The sequence below is a fragment of the Heterodontus francisci genome, unplaced genomic scaffold (genome assembly GCF_036365525.1).
Source record: "Heterodontus francisci isolate sHetFra1 unplaced genomic scaffold, sHetFra1.hap1 HAP1_SCAFFOLD_822, whole genome shotgun sequence".
Classification (NCBI taxonomy): Eukaryota; Metazoa; Chordata; class Chondrichthyes; order Heterodontiformes; family Heterodontidae; genus Heterodontus; species Heterodontus francisci.
In genome coordinates, this window is record NW_027140126.1 from 225,183 (window position 1) to 245,103 (window position 19,921).

At 51.2% G+C, this 19,921-nt stretch overlaps 1 protein-coding gene across 1 annotated transcript in view; it reads right to left on the reverse strand.

Moving 5' to 3' along the window:
• Positions 1-19,921, reverse strand: part of LOC137358897 (cyclin-dependent kinase 17-like) — a 91,421-nt gene that overhangs the window by 40,288 nt on the left and 31,212 nt on the right. The window contains exon 2 of the mRNA XM_068025103.1: positions 2,410-2,557. Within this exon, the coding sequence (XP_067881204.1) occupies positions 2,410-2,557 (148 nt within the window). The remainder of the gene's footprint in view (positions 1-2,409; positions 2,558-19,921) is intronic.

Consider the following 19,921-nt stretch of genomic DNA (forward strand, 5'->3'; position numbering starts at 1 on the left):
GAGCAGGACCCCTAGCTGTCCAGTAACCCTGCTGATAGGTGGATGTGCACATGCGATGTGGACAATTATGGAGTTGGCTGTGATGCCCTTCACAGTCAAATGGGGAGGAGGATCACACTTGGCCAAGACGCAAGTGCACTCCACACCCATGGAACCCCCCCTCCACCCCACCCAGTTATCCTGAGGGACAGGATCTAATCTAAACCCCATCAGGTAATAGGAGCTGGGGAGGGAGGGTGTGTTAGAATATTCTTTGCAGCATTCACAGAAAGGGAAAAGAAAGACAATGAAAGGAAATGCATCATACTGCAAAGGTGTTTGCGAAATCAGTAAAAGTGAGACAAGGAGGGAGGGGAGGGGAAAGAGGGAGGGAGAGGGGGGGGGAGAAGAGAGGGAGAGGGGGGGGGAGAAGAGAGGGAGAGGGGGGGGGAGAAGAGAGGGAGAGGGGGGGGGAGAAGAGAGGGAGAGGGGGGGGGAGAAGAGAGGGAGGGGGGGGGGGGAGAAGAGAGGGAGAGGGGGGGGGAGAAGAGAGGGAGAGGGGGGGGGGGAGAAGAGAGGGGGGGGGGAGAAGAGAGGGAGGGGGGAGAAGAGAGGGAGGGGGGGGGAGAAGAGAGGGAGAGGGGGGGGAGAAGAGGGGGGGGGAGAAGAGAGGGAGGGGGGGAGAAGAGAGGGAGGGGGGGGAGAAGAGAGGGAGGGGGGGGAGAAGAGAGGGAGGGGGGGGAGAAGAGAGGGAGGGGGGGGAGAAGAGAGGGAGGGGGGGGAGAAGAGAGGGAGGGGGGGGAGAAGAGAGGGAGGGGGGGGAGAAGAGAGGGAGGGGGGGGAGAAGAGAGGGAGGGGGGAGAAGAGAGGGAGGGGGGAGAAGAGAGGGAGGGGGGGGAAGAGAGGGAGGGGGGGGGAAGAGAGGGAGGGGGGGGGAAGAGAGGGAGGGGGGGGGAAGAGAGGGAGGGGGGGGGAAGAGGGAGGGGGGGGGAAGAGGGAGGGGGGGGGAAGAGGGAGGGGGGGGAAGAGGGGGGTGAGGGGAGAAGAGGGGGGTGAGGGGAGAAGGGAGGGAGGGGGGTGAGGGGAGGGGAGGGAGGGGGGTGAGGGGAGGGGAGGGAGGGGGGTGAGGGGAGGAGAGGGAGGGGGGGGGAAGAGAGGGAGGTGGGGGGGAAGAGAGGGGGGGGGAAGAGAGGGAGGGGAGAAGAGGGGGGTGAGGGGAGGGGAGGGAGGGGGGGAGGGGAGGGAGGGGGGTGAGGGGGGTGAGGGGAGGAGAGGGAGGGGGGTGAGGGGAGGAGAGGGAGGGGGGTGAGGGGAGGAGAGGGAGGGGGGTGAGGGGAGGAGAGGGAGGGGGGTGAGGGGAGGAGAGGGAGGGGGGTGAGGGGAGGAGAGGGAGGGGGGTGAGGGGAGGAGAGGGAGGGGGGTGAGGGGAGGAGAGGGAGGGGGGTGAGGGGAGGAGAGGGAGGGGGGTGAGGGGAGGAGAGGGAGGGGGGTGAGGGGAGGAGAGGGAGGGGGGTGAGGGGAGGAGAGGGAGGGGGGTGAGGGGAGGAGAGGGAGGGGGGTGAGGGGAGGAGAGGGAGGGGGGTGAGGGGAGGAGAGGGAGGGGGGTGAGGGGAGGAGAGGGAGGGGGGTGAGGGGAGGAGAGGGAGGGGGGTGAGGGGAGGAGAGGGAGGGGGGTGAGGGGAGGAGAGGGAGGGGGGTGAGGGGAGGAGAGGGAGGGGGGTGAGGGGAGGAGAGGGAGGGGGGTGAGGGGAGGAGAGGGTGGGGGGTGAGGGGAGGAGGGAGGGGGGGTGAGGGGAGGAGAGGGAGGGGGGGTGAGGGGAGGAGAGGGAGGGGGGGGTGAGGGGAGGAGAGGGAGGGGGGGGTGAGGGGTGGAGAGGGAGGGGGGGTGAGGGGGAGAGGGGGGGGGTGTGGGGAGGTGAGGGTGGGGGTGAGGGGAGGAGAGGGGGGGGGTGAGGGGGAGGAGAGGGAGGGGGGTGTGGGGAGGTGAGGGAGGGGGGTGAGGGGAGGAGAGGGAGGGGGGTGAGGGGAGGAGGGGAGGGGGGTGAGGGGAGGAGAGGGAGGGGGGGTGAGAGGGGAGGGGGGGGGAGGGGGAGAGAGGCAGAGAGAGAGATATACAGAAGAGAATAGAGTCCAGGGGGGGTGGGGGAGGGAAGAGGTGCGCAAAAGCAGGAACTGGAGACAGCTTGGTCGGGAATGAGATGAGACTGCATGCAGAAAAGCAAGAAGTTATGAGCAGGTGACTGCACTGCTTCGGGAGAGGGAGGGAGTGAGAGTGAGAGATAATGTAGCCACTCACCTGATTTTGAGCCGTTAACAGTAAGCCTGGACATTACACCCCAGTACACAAACATGGAACATGGAACATGGACCCTGTTATTCCACCCTGTGCAACGCTCACTCCGTCCCCTGCGTGAACAAACAAAAACTTACCATTGTCGCTGACATTGTTTTCCTCAATATTTATCTGCTCTGACAGGTCAGTCAGGGATTTCTCGGACGCCTGACTGCCCCGCAGTGTCATGGATAGCTGACGCTTGATTTTCTTCATCCGATCCATCAGGTTCCGATTTCCAATTGCCTAAAACACAAGGGGGTGCGGGGGGGGCGCGGAGGGGGGAAAAGGTAACAGAGTCAGTACACAGCAAGGCTACCAATATACACACACAAGAGCTGGCAGTCCAACAGCGAGTAGCAAGACAAGATCACAAACAGGATTAATGCTCCCCTACGTTCCTGGAGCTACCCAGTAACATTGATCACCACCTGAAATGTGAACTCTGCTTCTCTCTCTCTCTCTCTCTACAGATGCTGCCAGACCTGCTGAGTAAATCCAGTGCTTGATGGTTTTATTACATTGATCACCAGGCTGGAATCAAAAGCCACCCTCAGCCTGAGCTGAATCCCACGGCCACGCTTTCCCTACCCACAACCAAGCGGCAGTAAAATGTGGAGTTGCGCTCATCAGCTCCTGTTGTGGAGGGAGAGGTTGTTTGGCGGGGAGGGAGGTGGGGGTAGAGGTGGGAAGAGGCTTGGGCAGAACCCCCCACCCTCAAAGAGTTTCCCCCAGTCTCAGGGTGGTGGAGCGGGGGGGCTTATAGCGTAGGGAAAGCAAATGGAAGAAAAGAACCAGAGAGGATGAGAACACACACACAAGGGATCAGGAAAGCAAAAGGATACAAATCAAATGAACGAATATAGGATTCGCAATGCAAGGAGGGACTGCCTCCAATGGCCGAGTGGGTAAATGGTACTTTGGAAAAACAAGTGCAAGATTATCGCAAGGTCTGGAAGAGAAAGACTGGCCAAATAGCTTGGGCCAAGGTCGGACTGGAGTTCCTGGTGGACACTGTTTACAAGCTCCTGTGAAATGGGGGACAATGCTGAGCTTTTTTTAATTCTTTCATGGGATGCGGCCAGGCCAGCATTTGTTGCCCATCCCTAATTGCCCTTGAGAAGGTGGTGATGAGCTGCCTTCTTGAACCACTGCAGTCCATGTGGGGTAGGTACACCAACAGCGCTGTTAGGAAGGGAGTTCCAGGATGTTGACCCAGCAACAGTGAAGGAACGGCTGATATAGTTCCAAGTCAGGATGGTGTGTGACTTGGAGGGGAACTTGCAGGTAATGGTGTTCCCATACGTCTGCTGTCCTTGTCCTTCTCGGTGGTAGAGGTCGCAGGTTTGGAAGGTGCTGTCAAAGGAGCCTTGGTGCGTTGCTGCAGTGCATCTTGTAGATGGTACACACTGCTGCCACTGTGAGTCGGTGGTGGAGCGAGTAAATGTTAGTAGATGGGGTGCCAATCAAGCGGGCTGCTTTGTCCTGGATGGTGTCGAGCTTCTTGAGTGTTGTTGGAGCTGCACCCATCCAGGCAAGTGGAGAGTATTCCATCACACTCCTGACTTGTGCCTTGTAGACGGTGGACAGGCTTTGGGGACTCAGGAGGTGAGTTACTCGCCATCGCCACAGAATTCCCAGCCTCTGACCTGTTCTTGTAGCCACAGTATTTATATGGCTACTCCAGTTCAGTTTCTGGTCAATGGTAACCCCCAGGATGTTGATAGTGGGGGATTCAGTGATTGTACTGCCGTCGAATGTCAAGGGGAGATGGTTAGATTCTCTCCTGTTGGAGATGGTCATTGCCTGGCACTAGTGTGGTGCAAATGTTACTTACCACTTATTAGCCCAAGCCTGAAGGTTATCCAGGTTTTGCTGCACATGGACAAGAACTGTTTCAGTATCTGAGCAGTCACGAATGGTGCTGAACATTGTACAATCAGCAAACATCCCCACTTCTGACCTTATAATGGAGGGAAGGTCATTGATGAAGCAGCTGAAGATAGTTGGGCCTAGGATACTGCCCTGAGGAACTCCTGCAGTGATGCCCTAGGACTGAGATAATTGGCCTCCACTAACCACAACCATCTTTCTTTGTGCTAGGTATGGCTCCAAGCAAGGAGAGTTTTCCCCCATTGACTCCAGTTTTGTTCGAGCTCACTGATGTCATATTCAGACAAGTGCAGCCTTGATGTCAAGGGCAGTCACTCTCACCTCACCTCTCGAATTCAGCACCTTTGTCCATGTTTGGACCAAGGTTGTAATGTGGGTGCCGAGGTCTAGCCTATCTGGTTGCTATGCTCAGTATCTGGAATCATAGAATGGCTACAGCACAGATGATGGCCATTTGGCCCATTTGGTCCACACCAGTTCTCTGCAAGAGCAATTTAGCTAGTCCAGCTCCCCCGTCCTTTCCCTGGAGCCCTGCAAATGCTTTCTCATCATCAGATGCTTATCCAGTTCCCTTTTGAAAGCCACGATTGAATCTGCCTCCACCACACTCTCAGGTAGTGCATTCCAGATCCTGAACACTCGCTCGATTAAAAAAAAAGTTTTTCTTGTGTTTTGATTATTTTGCCAGTCACTTTAAATCGGTGCCCTCTGGTTCTTGACCCTTCCACCAACGGGAAAATTTTTGCTCTATCTACTTTCTACTGTTGCACACGGACCTGGAAGGCTCCCATTTCTATCTTCAATCTCTGCTAGGGTAACTGGACTCATCTGGGAAAATAGGGGTGCCACAGTTAGCCCCAGTTCCGAGTCACCAAGGGGCGGGGAGAATCAGTCAAGGCTCCCGTTCTTGATCATTACCCTTTGCAGTTGAATTGCTTGCTGACAGACTCAAAAGTCTGTTGACTTGCGCCTGTGAAACCAAGAGTACCTCTGGAGAAGGTGGAACTGTACGGGATGTAGAACTGGCAAAAATGGGTGCGAGGCGTATGGAAAAGGGAAATTACTCAATTTGTTGAGCTGATCTGGGATGTCTGCTTGGAGGTTGCTCACTGCTAAGGACATCCCATCCCGTTAACAGGCTGGCTGTAAAGTAACATTGACAGTCACGTGCTGATCATTCCGCCACTGGTGACAGTAGCCCCACAGTCCCTTAGCGTCTGAAAGCCTTGGGTTCAAGCCCCAGCTCCAGGATTTGAGTCTGTAATCCAGGCAGACGGTCCCAGCGCAGTGCAGAGGGAGCACGGTGTAGTCGGTGGCCGGGGTGGGGGTGGTGGGGGAGGGGAGGGTGGGTGCTGGCCCTGCTTCACAGGAGATGTTAAACAAATATCTCTCTGACCAGTTCAGAAGGAGCCCGCGGGACTATTTTAAGCAGATGGTGGAATTCTCCTAGTGTCCTGGCAAACATACATCCCTCAACCAGTGAGAGAGGAAGAAAAAACAACAAATCAACAGCTGATTCACCAAGAGTAATGTATGGGACTGGGCGACCTGCAAACTGGGTTCAACAACACAGGCTACGATACAAAAACGAATTCCACACAATGTCCCAAAATCCTTCGCAATCGATTTATTAGTTTTGAAATGTTTTCCTCTTCTCTTCTCTCTTGGCACAGAGTTTGGGAGGAGTGAACATTTTGAGGCCGGTGGTTCCCCAATTTAAGTGGGCAGAGTCCGAAACATTTCACACTCGTGTTACAGCTCAATGGAATTCCCGTAGCCAGAACATGCGTTGATCACAGAGAGCTTGAAAACAAGTTGAATTTCTATCATTTATCTGTTACAGGCTGGTTAGTTTGGGCTGTGTGGGGAGGGGGTAATCTGAGGCTTTGCAGCTACAGTGTTTTGGAGGTCACCTATTTTAGAAATGACAGTATTTATAGGCTGAATAACTGAGCACTAGTGACAGCAGGTGGCATGTTTCACATGTGACAGTGGGAAGCTCAGGCACCCATTTTGCCTAATCTTTCAAATCCCACAGTGCGTTAATTTGCCTTTCTTTGGCTGCAAGAGGCAGGTGAGGAACACATTGAAGTAAGAACACAACGTGACACACCCAGCCAAATGCCCACTGTTCCAGTTTCACCACAGACCATCAGCATAGAAAGGACCTGTATTGCTCCAGCGCCGCTTCACCACCTCAGGACTTCTCCAGGCGCTTCACAGCCAATCACGTTCTTTTGAAGTGTGATCACAGTTGTGACGCAGGAAATGTGGCAGCTAATTTGTGCACAGCAAGCTCCCACAAACAGCAGTGTGATAACTGACCAGATCATCTGTTTTTAATTAACGTTGGCTGTGTGATAAATATTGGCCACAGGTCACTGGAGATAACTCCCCTGCACTACTTTATATTGCAACTGGGATCTTTTACAAACACCTTAGTGGACATACGCCTCATCCAAAAGACAGCACCTCCGACAGGGCAGCACTCCCGCAGTGCTGCCCACCACTGGGTGTGGCGGCCTGGATTGCCCGTCTCGAATATCTGTAGTACTCAAACCCACGAGCTTCTGCCTCATAGGCAAGAGTGCTACCCACTCAGCCATGACTGACAACATGGACTAATAGACTACGCAGAGCATCACTCCAAAGTCAGAAACCGTCCACAAACGTAAGCACGCACACACAAACAGCGGGAGTCGTGGGACAGTGATGGGATGCAGGAGCCCTGGCCCACTTCACTCCTCGCTTATCCAAGAGCACTGAAATGAACTGTAGCCCCCTGCCACCACTGTTCTGTATTGCACCCCTGCCACTCCATATTCCACTGGGCTTCAGGGATTGGAGATTTGCACGAGGAAAGCAATCGACTACATCAGTATATAAATATTGTTTATTTGCATGCTCCCTGCTTATAACAGCATGTGTCAGTTGCTACACAATAGAGTGGATGGACTCCCTGCCAGGTGTGGTACTGAATTACCGAGAGCAGGGAGTGCCAGCTTCCATCTCTGGCCGGTGCAGCGTTAGGCAGGGTGGTGGCGGTGGTGGGGGGGAGGCGCGCCATTGTCAGCATCTCCAGGGAGCAGTGTTTCCCCGCTGTGGAGGGTGCTGCGTGACAGCATTAGGATCCGAATCGAGGACTTGGCTTGCGACTGCCAGCCTCTCGCGTGGATCGGGCTGCTGAAATCACAGACTAGGCTGGCACAGCAGAAGAGAAACAAACACACCCAGCCAGTCAAGGTAGCGCACATGCAGACGGACAGGTACGGAACGGATCCCCCCTTCACCCCCAGCAAGGGGAAACAGAACGGAGCAGCGCTGTGATCGTAAGAAAAATTTTTAAAAGACTAACAAAACAGCAGAAAATTGGAAAGCTCTGAGGAATAACGAGAAAAAAAAATTAAAAACAAAAAAATCACACATACATGATGCTTGGGACCATGATCAAATCTACGAGGAATCTCTGCAGGTGGAAACGACTACAAAACTGTCAACGGCTCCCTTGCTTCTGCCCTCTTATCTAAGTGAAATGCTCAGTCCTTCTATTTCACTTATAAATATTCAGGACTTTGAAATTTCGAGAACTACAGACGTAGGTAAAAATCTAAAATTACATAATGTACACAGGCCTGGCGCAGAGTGAGAGAAAAAAAAAAGCAGGCTTTTAGATGCGTCGTCATTTGATCAGAAAGCTCACAGTGAGCAGAGAAGCTCTAGTGCGGAGGCAGTGGATAGAGCGACTGGGAGACCATTATCTGACAGCACACATATGTTCCATTCTCACCACCCCACCTGGTTTATCTGCCTACGCAAGAATCCCAGCCCCTGCAACTCAATTACTCAAGAGTGCTTGCTTGGAAAATTGCAAGGCATTAAAGCAGGGGGGGGGGCCGAGTCAATATGGGTGAAGTGCTTTCGCTTTTCCAGAGCTCTGTAAAAGCACTCGACCATGAGAAAACCAAAGACAAATAGATGCCAAAAATGTGCAATAAATTCCATCAGTCAAAACTGGCAGCCTCAAAATTAAAACAACTTGCATTGATATAGCACCTCTAACATAGTAAAACATCCCAAGGCCCTTCTCAAGAGCGATTATCAAACTAAATTAGAGACCGAGCCACATAAGGAGATATTAGGACAGGTGACCCAAAGCTTGGTTTTAAGCAGCATCTTAAAGGGGTGGGGGGGGGGGGGGGGGGAAAGAGAGAGACAGAGAGAGAGCGAGAGAGAGAGAGGGGGGGGGGTTGCAGAGAGGTTGAGGGAGGGAATTCCAGAGCTTAGGGCCCCAGGCAGCTGAAGGCACGGCCGCCAATGGTAGAGTGATGAAAATCAAGGATATGCAAGAGGCCAGAATCGGAGGAGCTCAGAGATGTCGGCGGGTCGTAGAGCTTGAGGAGATTAGAGACAGGAGGGGCGACGGCCATGCAGAGATCTGAAAACAAGGCATTGCTGGACAGGGAGCCGATGTAGGTCGACGAGGGACGAGTGTGAACGGGATTTCATGCTAGCTAGGTTATGGGCAGCAGGTCCTTGGGTGAGCTCAAGTTTATGTAGGGTGGAAGATGGGAGAACAGCCAGGAAAGTCCAAGAATAGTCATGTCCTGAGGTAACAAAGGCACTAATGAGGGTTTCAGCAACAGATGAGCTGAGGCAAGAGCGAAGTCAGGCGATGTTTCCGAGAATTGGAAATAGGCGGTCTTAGTCATGGCGCAAGTATGCGCTCAAATAGGATAGCAAGGTGGCAAACTTGCCTGACCCAGCCTCAGATAGTTGCCAGGGAGCGGGGACCAAAAACAATGGCTTCGGTCTTCTCAACATTTAATTGGAGGAAACGTCTGCTCAAATCAGCACTGGATGCAGGACAAGCAGGTTGACAATTTAGAGACAGTGGAGGTGTCGAGACAGGAGGTGGTAGAGCTGGGTGCTGTCGACGAACATGTGGAGTATCACGCTGTGCGTTTTTGGATGATGTCGCTGAGGTGCAGCATAAAGCATAGAAATAGATAGATCCAAGGATAGATCCTTGGGGGACACCAGAGGCAACGGTGTGGGAGTGGGAAGAGAAGCCATTGTTGGTGACACACAGATTCCATCTTCCTCCATTTATTCAACACACATAAGCGATGTTCCACAGGCCAGGAACAAAAAGGACCTGAAGCCCTGCCTCCAAAAATCAACACAACTATATCTATTTATTTTTTATTTATTGATACAGCACTGAAACAGGCCCTTTGGCCCACCGACTCTGTGCCGACCAACAACCACCTATTTATACTAATCCTACATTAATCCCATATTCCCTACCTTCCCTCAATTCTCCTACCACCTACCCACACTAGGGGCAATTCACAATGGCCAATTTACCTATCAACCTGCAAGTCTTTGGCTGTGGGAGGAAACCGGAGCACCCGGCGGAAACCCACGCAGCCACGGGGAGACTCTGCACAGGCAGTACCCAGAATCAAACCTGGGTCGCGGGAGCTATGAGGCTGCGGTGCTAACCACTGCGCCACTGTGCCGCCCAGTGAAAAATAAACCAAAAGTAAATACAATTATCACATTATTTGTCCTTGCCCTCTCGGAGTTCATTTTCACTTCCTGACGATATTCTATTCGGCATGCTGCCTGGATTCCCACTCAACATCCACTTCACTAATTTACTCCAACTCGCTCCTCCCTTCCAGACTCAACTGCAACCCGCTTGGATGTCTCACTCCTGACCATTTCAGCCCATCCAGTCCTTTTTCATTTTCTTGCGGTTTTTTTTTGCCAGTTTGGGTGCACTCCTCCCCGAGCAGAAAGTTGAGAGTTCAGGTCCCCCTCCCACTCCAGCACATTACCTACCCACCCCCCACCCCCGGGCAATACCAAGGAGGTGCTGCATTGTCAGAGGTGCCACCTTCGGGTGGATGTTAATCACATGGCACGATTTGGACAAGCAGAAGAGCTCTCACCGGTGTTCTTGGCCAGCATCCCTTCCCTTAACCAGTTCCACCAGAAACAGATTCACTGATCATTCATCTTGCCTGCATCCAAGCTGTGATTCTCTCGAAACCAGCTGTTGGGCTCAAAAGTAATTCATTTGAGACGGTCGACGCATTCAACATGATCAGGAACGGGATAACTGCAAAGATTTATTCCACGGGTGTGTATTTTTACCTTCTTACAATCTACCTGGCTCAAGACTTACGCTAAAGGTGTCTGTTTCCAAGTTACAGCTAATGACTCTCTCACCACAAACTGGCCTGAATCTACCCTCTATTTCCCCAAATCCTGTTCAAGGGAGGGGGCTGTTGCCACTCTCTCCGGATCACTGTAGAAGTACCTGGTCACAATGCTTGGCTCACATTAACCTTTATTACAAGGAGGTTGGAGTTTAATAGTAAGGAAGTCTTGCTGTGATTGTACAGGGTTTTAGTAACCCACACCTGGAGCACTGTTTCGGTCTGAGTGCAACGAAGGTTCACTTGATTGATTCCTGCGTTGACAGGGCTGACTTATAAGGAGAGATTGAATAGAATGGGCCTATATATTCTCTGGAGTTGAGAAGAAGAGGTGATTGCATTGGAACATATAAAATTTTTAAGGAGTTTGACAGGATAAATACTGAATGGCTGTTTCCCCCTGGCTGGGGAATACAAACATACGAACTAGGAGCAGGAGTACGTCGCTCGTCCCCTTGCGCCTGCTCCGCCATTCAATAAGATCAGGGCTGATCTGATTGTAACCTCAACTCCACATTCCCACCTACCCCCGATAACCTTTCACCCCCTTACTTATCAAGAATCTAACTATCTCTGCCTTAAAAATATTCAAAGACTCTGCTTCCACCGCCTTTTGAGGAAGAGGGTTCCAAAGACTCACGACACTCAGAGAAAAAAATTTCTCCTCATCTCTGTCTTTTTTTAAATAGAGACCCCTAGTTCTAGAATCTCCCACAAGGGGAAACATCCTTTCCACATCCACCCTGTCAAGACCCCTCAGGATCTAACTTGTTCATACGTTCAGTTCCTCTGCCGTTTTAAAAGAATATAATGAACACAAGTACTGGATTAGGCAGCGAGGATTCTTTACGAAAATCGAAAGGAAAACAGTGGCAGCAATCAATAGACAATAAATGCTATGGTATAGAATGATCTATGGAACAGAACAAGGAGCAATCCAGAGTAAATAATTAATTGCAGGAGAGCCAATTTCAATGGGGTGAGAACGGATCTGGCCCAGGTAAATTGGAGTCAAAGATCGACAGGCTAAACTGTAATTGAAAAATGCCTTTAAAGAGGAGATAGTTCAGGTACAGTCCCAGGAGGAGGAAGGATAGGACAAATAAAGACAGCGCTTCATGGATGATAAACGAAATAGAGAGCAAGATGAAGCAGAAAAAGTATGTTTATAACAGAAGTCAGGTTAATAATATAAGTGAGACACAGGCTGAACATAGAGAGCTCAGAGGGGAAGTGAAAAAATAAGAGCAGCAAAGAAACATAGAAAATAGGAGCAGGAGTAGGCCAGTCGGCCCTTTCAGCCTGCTCTGCCATTCATTATGATCACGGCTGATCATCCAACTCAGTAGCTTGTTCCCGCTTTTGCCCCATACCCTTTGATCCCTTTAGACCCAGGAGTTATATCTATCACCTTCTTGAAAACATACAATGTTTTGGCCTCAACTGCTTTCTGTGGTCGTGAATTCCACAGGCTCACCACTCTCTGGGTGAAGAAATTTCTCATCTCAGTCCTGAATGGTTTACCCCGTATCCTTAGACTATGACCCCTGGTTCTGTACTCCCCCACCATCGGGAACATCCTTCCTGCATCTACCCTGTCAAGTCCTGTTGGAATTTTATAGGTTTCTACGAGATCCCCCCTCACTCTTCTGAACTCCACGACTTAATCTCTCCTCATACATCAGTCCCACCATCCCAGGAATCAGTCTGCTGCACTCCCTCTATAGCAAGAACATCCTTCCTCAGATAACGAGACCAAAACTCCACACAATATTCCAGGTGCAGCCTCACCAAGGCCCTGTATAATTGCAAGACATCCCTGCTCCTGTACTCGAATCCTCTCACTATGAAGGCCAACATACCATTTGCCTTTTTTAACCACCTACTGCACCCGCATGCTTACCTTCAGCGACTTGTGTACGAGAACACCCAGGCCTCTCTGCATTTTCCCCTCTCTCAGTTTATAGCCGTTCAGATAATAATCTGCCTTCCTGCTTTTGCTACCAAAGTGGATAACCTCACATTTATCCATATTTGCTGCATTTGCCATGCATTAGCCCACTCACTCAACTTGTCCAAATCACCCTGAAGCCTCTCTGCATCCTCCTCACAACTCACCCTCCCACCCAGTTTGGTGTCATCTGCAAATTTGGAGATATTACATTTAGTTCCGTCATCTAAATCATTAATGTATATTGTGAATAGCTGGGGTCCTAGCACCGATCCCTGCTGTACCCCACTAGTCACTGTCTGCCATTCGGAAAAAGACCCATTTATCCCTACTCTGTTTCCTGTCTGCCAACCAATTTTCTATCCATCGCAATACACAACCCCCAATCCCATGTGCTTTAATTTTACTTGCTAATCTCTTATGTAAGACTTTGTCGAAAGCCATCTGAAAGTCCAAATAAACCACATCCACTGGCTCCCCCTCATCAACTCTATCAGTTACATCCTCGAAGAATTCTAGTAGATTTGTCAAGCATGATTTCCCTTTCGTGAACCCATGCTGACTCTGGCCAATTCTACCACTGTTCTCCAAGTGCTGTGCTATAAAATCTTTGATAATGGACTCTAGAATTTTCCCCACTACTGACGTCAGGCTGACTGGTCATATCATTCCCTGCTTTCTCTCTACCTCCCTTTTTAAATAGTGGGGTTACATTAGCTACCCTCCAATCTGTAGGAACTGTTCCAGAGTCTGTGGAATCTTGGAAGATGACCACCAATGCATCCACTATTTCTAGGGCCACTACCTTAAGTACTTTGGGATACATACCATCAGGCCCTGGGGATTTATCGGCCTTCAATCCCATCAATTTCCCCAACACCATTTCTCTTCTAATACCGATTTCTTTCAGTTCCTCTCTCTCACTAAGCCCTGTGTTCCCCAACATTTCTGTTATGATATTTGTGTCCTCCTTTGTGAAGACAGAACCAAAGTATGCATTTAGTTGGTCAGCCATTTCTTTATTCCCCATAATAAATTCCCCTGTTTCTGACTGGAAGGGACCTACATTTGTCTTCACCAATCTTTTTCTCTTCACATACCCATAGAAACTTTTACAGTCAGTTTTTATGTTCCCCGCAAGCTTGCTCTCGTACTCTATTTTCCCCTTCTTAATCAATCCCTTGGTCCTCCTTTGCTGAATTCTAAACTGCTCCTAATCCTCAGGTCTGATGTTTTTCCTGGCAAATTTATATGCCTCTTCCTTGGATCTAACGCTATCTCTAATTTCCCTTGTAAGCCATGGTTTGGCTACCTTGCCCGTTTTACTTTTGCGCCAGACAGGAATAAACAATTGTTGCGGTTCATCATTTAAATGTTTGCCAGTGCCTATCCACGGTCAGCCCTTTAAGTAATGTTTCCCAATCCGTCGTGGCCAACTCGCACCTCATACCTTCGTAGTTTCCTTTACTAAGATTCAGCACCCTTGTCTCAGAATCAACTACGTCACTCTCCATCTTGATGAAGAATTCTATCATATTATGGTTGCTTGTCCCCAAGGGGTCTCGCACCACTAGATTGTCAATTATTCCTCTCTCATTACACAATACCCAGTCTAGAATGGCCTGTTCTCTAGTTGGTGCCTCAATGTATTGGTCCAGAAAACCATCCCGTATACACTCCAAGAATTCCTCCTCTACGGTATTGTGACTAATTTGATTTGCCCAATCTAAATGCAGATTAAAGTCACCCATAATTACAGATGTTCCTTTATCGCATGCATCTCTAATTTCCTGTTTAATGCCATTTCCAACATCACTACTACAGTTTGGGGGTCTATATACAACCCCCACTAACGTTTCTTTGCCCCTTAGTGTTTCTCAGCTCTACCCATACAGATTCCACATCGTCAGAGCTAATATCTTTCCTCACTATTGCATTAATTTCCTCTTTAACTAGCAATGCAACTCCACCCCCTTTGCTTTTTATCTGTCCTTCCTAAATACTGAATATCCCTGGTCACCTTGCAGCCATGTCTCCGTAATCCCGACTATATCATACCAGTTTACGTCTATTTGCGCGATTAATTCATCCACTTTATTGCGAATGCTCCGTTCGTTAAGGCACAAAGCCTTAAGGCTTGTCTTTTTAACAGTACTTGTCCCCTTCCCACTATTTTTCACTGTGGCCCTGTTTGATTCTGGCCCTTGATTTCTCTGCCTATCACTTTTCTTATTCCCCTTACTGTCTTTTGTTCTTGTCTTTAATCCCCCCCGCTCCTCTGACTCCTTGCAAAGACTCCCATCCTCCTGCCATTTTAGTTTAAACCCTCCCAAAACACTCTAGCAAATACTCTCCCTAGGACATCAGTCCCGGTCCTGCCCAGGTGTAACCCATCCAGTTTGTACTGATCCCACCTCCCCCAGAACTGGTCCCAATGCCCCAGGAATCTAAAACCTTCCCCCTCACACCATCTCTTCAGCCACGTATTCATCCAATATATCCTGCTATTTTTACTCTGACTAGCACATGGCACTGGTAGTAATCCTGAGATCATTACCTTTGAGGTCCTACTTTTCAACTTGCATCCTAGCTCCCTATATTCTGCTTTGAGGACCTCATCCTTTTTTTTTTACCTATGTCGTTTGTACCAATGTGTACCACAGCCACTAGCTGTTCACCCTCCCCCTTCAGAATATCCTGTAACCGCTCTGAGACATCCTTCACCCTAGCACCAGGGAGGCAACATACCATCCTGGAGTCTCTTTTGTGGCCACAGAAACACCTATCTATTCCCCTTACAATTGAATCCCCTATAACTATTGCATTCCCAGACTTTTTGCTTCTCCCCTGTGCAGCAAACTGTGGTGCAACGAATTGGGTTATTGCTGCTTTCCCCTGAGAGGCCATTCCCCTCAACAGTATCCAAAGCAGTATACCTGTTTTGCAGGGGACTCGCCACAGGAGATTCCTGCACTGCCTGCCTAGTCTTCTTGCTCTGCCTGGTGGTCACCCATTCCCCTCCTGCCTGTGGGGTCTGAGCCTGCGGTGTCACCACCTCTCTAAACGTGCTACCCACGATACTCTCCGTATGAGAAGAGACTGGCAGCTAACGTAGGAGTAGGCCATTCAGCCCATTGAGCCTACCCCGCCATTCAATACGATCATGGCTGATCACTCACTTCAATGCCTTTTCCCCCCCACACTATCCCCATATACCTTTATATCATTGGTATTTAGAAATCTGTCAATCACTGCTTTCAACATACTCAATGACTGAGCTTCCACAGCCCTCTGGGATTGAATTCTAAAGATTCACAACCCTTTGAGTAAAGGCATTTCTCCTCATCTCTGTCCTCCGTGGCTTCCCCCTTATTTTGAAATTGTGTCCCCTGGTTCCAGACTCCCCAACCAGGGGAAGCATCTTAGCTGCATCTACCTTGTCTATCCCTTTTGAGTATTTAACATAAAAGGGAATCCAAAAGTCTCATTATCAATTAGGCCGTGTTCGTCCACTGTAGGATGTAACCCTTTTCATGTCTTTTCATTTATCTCGATCATTTGCTGCTCTGGCTCATGTGCTTCCTCGGTATGATATTACATCGTCTCCCCTTCTCAGTTTCCCCCTTCTTTTTCTTGTTCTTGGCTGCCACTTCATTAACCTTTTCGGCCACCTGTTATTTCTTCGAGCAACATGCCCAGTCCATTTCCATTTGGCTTCTTTCATCTTCTGAATGACGTCCTTATCTCTGGTTTTCTGGTGTATTTCATTACACCTGATTTTATCACAAATGGAAATGTGTAACATTGACCTTCCCATTGCTCTCTGAGCTGTGCACAGTTTTTGTTCTATATATTTTTTTAGTTGTCCACGTTTCCGCCTCACGTCACGGTCGATAGCAAATCTGCCCCGGCTGGGGGTGGATCTAGAACCAGGGGACATAGTCTCAGAAAAGGACTGAAATGAAGAGGAATTTCTTCACTGATGGTGGTGGATCTGTGGAATTCTCTACCGCAAAGGGCTGTGGAGGTTCAGTCATTGCGTGTATTCAAGACAAAGATCGATAGATTTCTAGATATTAAAAGACAGAGATATATAGGGATAGTGCGGGAAAATGGCTTTGAGGTGGATGATTAGCCATGATCTAGTATAATGGCGGAGCAGGCTGAAGGGGCTGAATGGCCTACTCATGCTATTTTCTAGGTTCCTACATTTAAAAGAAAATGGGATGGCTGATTATGCATCATTATTACTTGCGTCAAAATTGAATGCGGACATTGTCGCCAGATGGGCTGCTTAGCTTGTCTGCCGAGGAGGCTGCTTTTGATACAAATGCACAATGTGCTGGTGCACTCGGGAGGTCCAGGCAGAGACAGACGCATAGTTCACACTCTGCCAGAGGAAGCAAGTGAACCTGGCTATGGGAGATTTACAGCACTTTAGACCCCCAAGCGTTTCCTGTTGCAGAGTGGCTGGGAGCTCACAGTGGGGTTGCAGGGGGGGGGGGGGCGGGGGGGTGAGGAAAGAGGTGAAATGAAGCAAGAATCTGGTCTCAGTAGAGCCTGGCACGTATAGGAGGTCAATCTCCCAGAAACCAGACTGGAACAAAAAAGTGTGGCATAAAAGAACATCTACATTCCAGGTTAATCTGCTCCTTTACACAGAGAAGCCCAGTGTTCAAATCCTGGCACAGAGTTCACATTCTGTTCCAGGACATTGTCTCGCCCAAAGTGCAGTGCAGCTCCAAGAAGCTTTAGCGATTATATGTACATAAATACAAGTCACGGGCACTGTAGCAGCATCAAACAGGCCAGCAGAACAGACGGTGTGGGAAATGGAAATTAAAATAAAGAGGGCTCTCTTCACATACTGGCTCCGAGACACATTGCTGGAACAGGGCAGAGGGAGCTTGGATCTGTACTGAACCAATGCCATACCTGACTCGCTGCTCCGCTTGTTGTGGAAAACAAAAAGACAATTCCTGCAGCGTAATTTTTTTTTAAAAAATTGATCACAGCTCCCTGCCTTCATTGTGCTTTATTTCAGCTGCGGCCATGGGGGTGGCGGTCGTGGGCTGGTGGTGCTCAAGGTGCGGGAATGGGCTCCCAATCCCAAGCACCACCCAATAACTCCAGTTGGAAAAGACTGAATAGGATCAGGCTCAGCTGACCTCCATACCTAGGGCCAAACAAAGTAGCGAGGGAGGAGGGTATTGGCAGACACTTGTGGTTCCGTGATCCAGGACAGAAGTTAGGAATTACTTCCCAATGTAAAAGGTGGAAGTCTCTCCTACAAAAAAGCAGTAGGTGCTAGCTCAATTAATAATTATAAATCCGAGGTCAGTAAGATTATTTGCAAGACAAAGGTATGAAGAAGTATGTAGCCAAAGCAGGTGGATGGAGTTAAGACAGAGATCATCTTATGATTTCACTGAATGGTGGAACAGGCTCAAGGAGGCTGAATGATCTCCTCTTGTTCCTATGAAATCAGATATACAAGAAACTAGCTTTTTTTTTTCTTGAAACCTATCCAAGGATTCCTGTTGTGCCCTGAATAGAATCACTTCAACTTGCTGCTCGCGACCTGCCCACTGAAGAAACTATTATCCTCGTGTTTAAACAGTTAGACAAACAAGCTGGACGAATTTACAGATTAGCCCAGTTCCATTTCCGTCCTGATTTACAGAGCTGTGCACCTAGGCTCAGGGTTCAAACCGGATTGCTACTGCCTTCAAAACATCTCATCGTCTCAGCGTTTACAAGAGCTTTCTGTCTGCCACCTCGGCGCAATCAACTTGAAATAAAGGCTTGCATTTATATAGCGTCTTTCATAACCTCAGAACGCCCCAAAGCACTTTACATCAAATAAAGTGCAGCCATTGCGGTAATGTACGAAACGCGCTGCCGATTTCTGCACAGCAAGCTCCCACAAATAGCAATGTGGTAATGAACAGATAATCTGTTTTAATGATGTTGATTAAGGGATAAATATTGACTAAGACTCTGGGGAAAATTCCCCTGCTCTTCTTTGTAAGAGTGTCATGGGATCTTTTACGCCTACCTGAGAGAGCAGTGTGTGTCTCGGTTTAACATTTCATCCAAAAGACTGGCCTTCCAACAGTGCGGCGCCCCCCCCTAAGTACTGACCTTCCGACAGTGCGGCGCCCCCCCCTAAGTACTGACCCTCCGACAGTGCGGCGCCCCCCCCAGTACTGACCCTCCGACAGTGCGGCGCCCCCCCGGTACTGACCCTCCGACAGTGCGGCGCGCCCCCCCCCGCAGTACTGACCCTCCGACAGTGCGGCGCCCCCCCCCAGTACTGACCCTCCGACAGTGCGGCGCCCCCCCCCCAGTACTGACCCTCCGACAGTGCGGCGCCCCCCCCCCAGTACTGACCCTCCGACAGTGCGGCGCCCCCCCCCCAGTACTGACCCTCCGACAGTGCGGCGCCCCCCCCCCAGTACTGACCCTCCGACAGTGCGGCGCCCCCCCCTAAGTACTGACCTTCTGATAGTGCGGCGCTTCCCCCCAGTACTGACCCTCCGACAGTGCGCCGCCCCCCCAGTACTGACCCTCCGACAGTGCGGCGCTCCCCCAGTACTGACCCTCCGACAGTGCGGCGCCCCCCCCAGTACTGACCCTCCGACAGTGCGGCGCCCCCCCAAGTACTGACCCTCCGACAGTGCGGCGCCCCCCCAAGTACTGACCCTCCGACAGTGCGGCGCCCCCCCCGGTACTGACCCTCCGACAGTGCGGCGCCCCCCCGGTACTGACCCTCCGACAGTGCGGCGCCCCCCCGGTACTGACCCTCCGACAGTGCGGCGCCCCCCCCCGCAGTACTGACCCTCCGACAGTGCGGCGCCCCCCCCCAGTACTGACCCTCCGACAGCGCGGCGCCCCCCCCCCAGTACTGACCCTCCGACAGTGCGGCGCCCCCCCCCCAGTACTGACCCTCCGACAGTGCGGCGCCCCCCCCAGTACTGACCCTCCGACAGTGCGGCGCCCCCCCCAGTACTGACCCTCCGACAGTGCGGCGCCCCCCCCCTAAGTACTGACCTTCTGATAGTGCGGCGCTTCCCCCCAGTACTGACCCTCCGACAGTGCGGCGCTCCCCCAGTACTGACCCTCCGACAGTGCGGCGCTCCCCCAGTACTGACCCTCCGACAGTGCGGCGCCCCCCCCCAGTACTGACCCTCCGACAGTGCGGCGCCCCCCCCAGTACTGACCCTCCGACAGTGCGGCGCCCCCCCCGGTACTGACCCTCCGACAGTGCGGCGCCCCCCCGGTACTGACCCTCCGACAGTGCGGCGCGCCCCCCCCGCAGTACTGACCCTCCGACAGTGCGGCGCCCCCCCCCAGTACTGACCCTCCGACAGTGCGGCGCCCCCCCCCCAGTACTGACCCTCCGACAGTGCGGCGCCCCCCCCCCCAGTACTGACCCTCCGACAGTGCGGCGCCCCCCCCCAGTACTGACCCTCCGACAGTGCGGCGCTCCCCCCTAAGTACTGACCTTCTGATAGTGCGGCGCTTCCCCCCAGTACT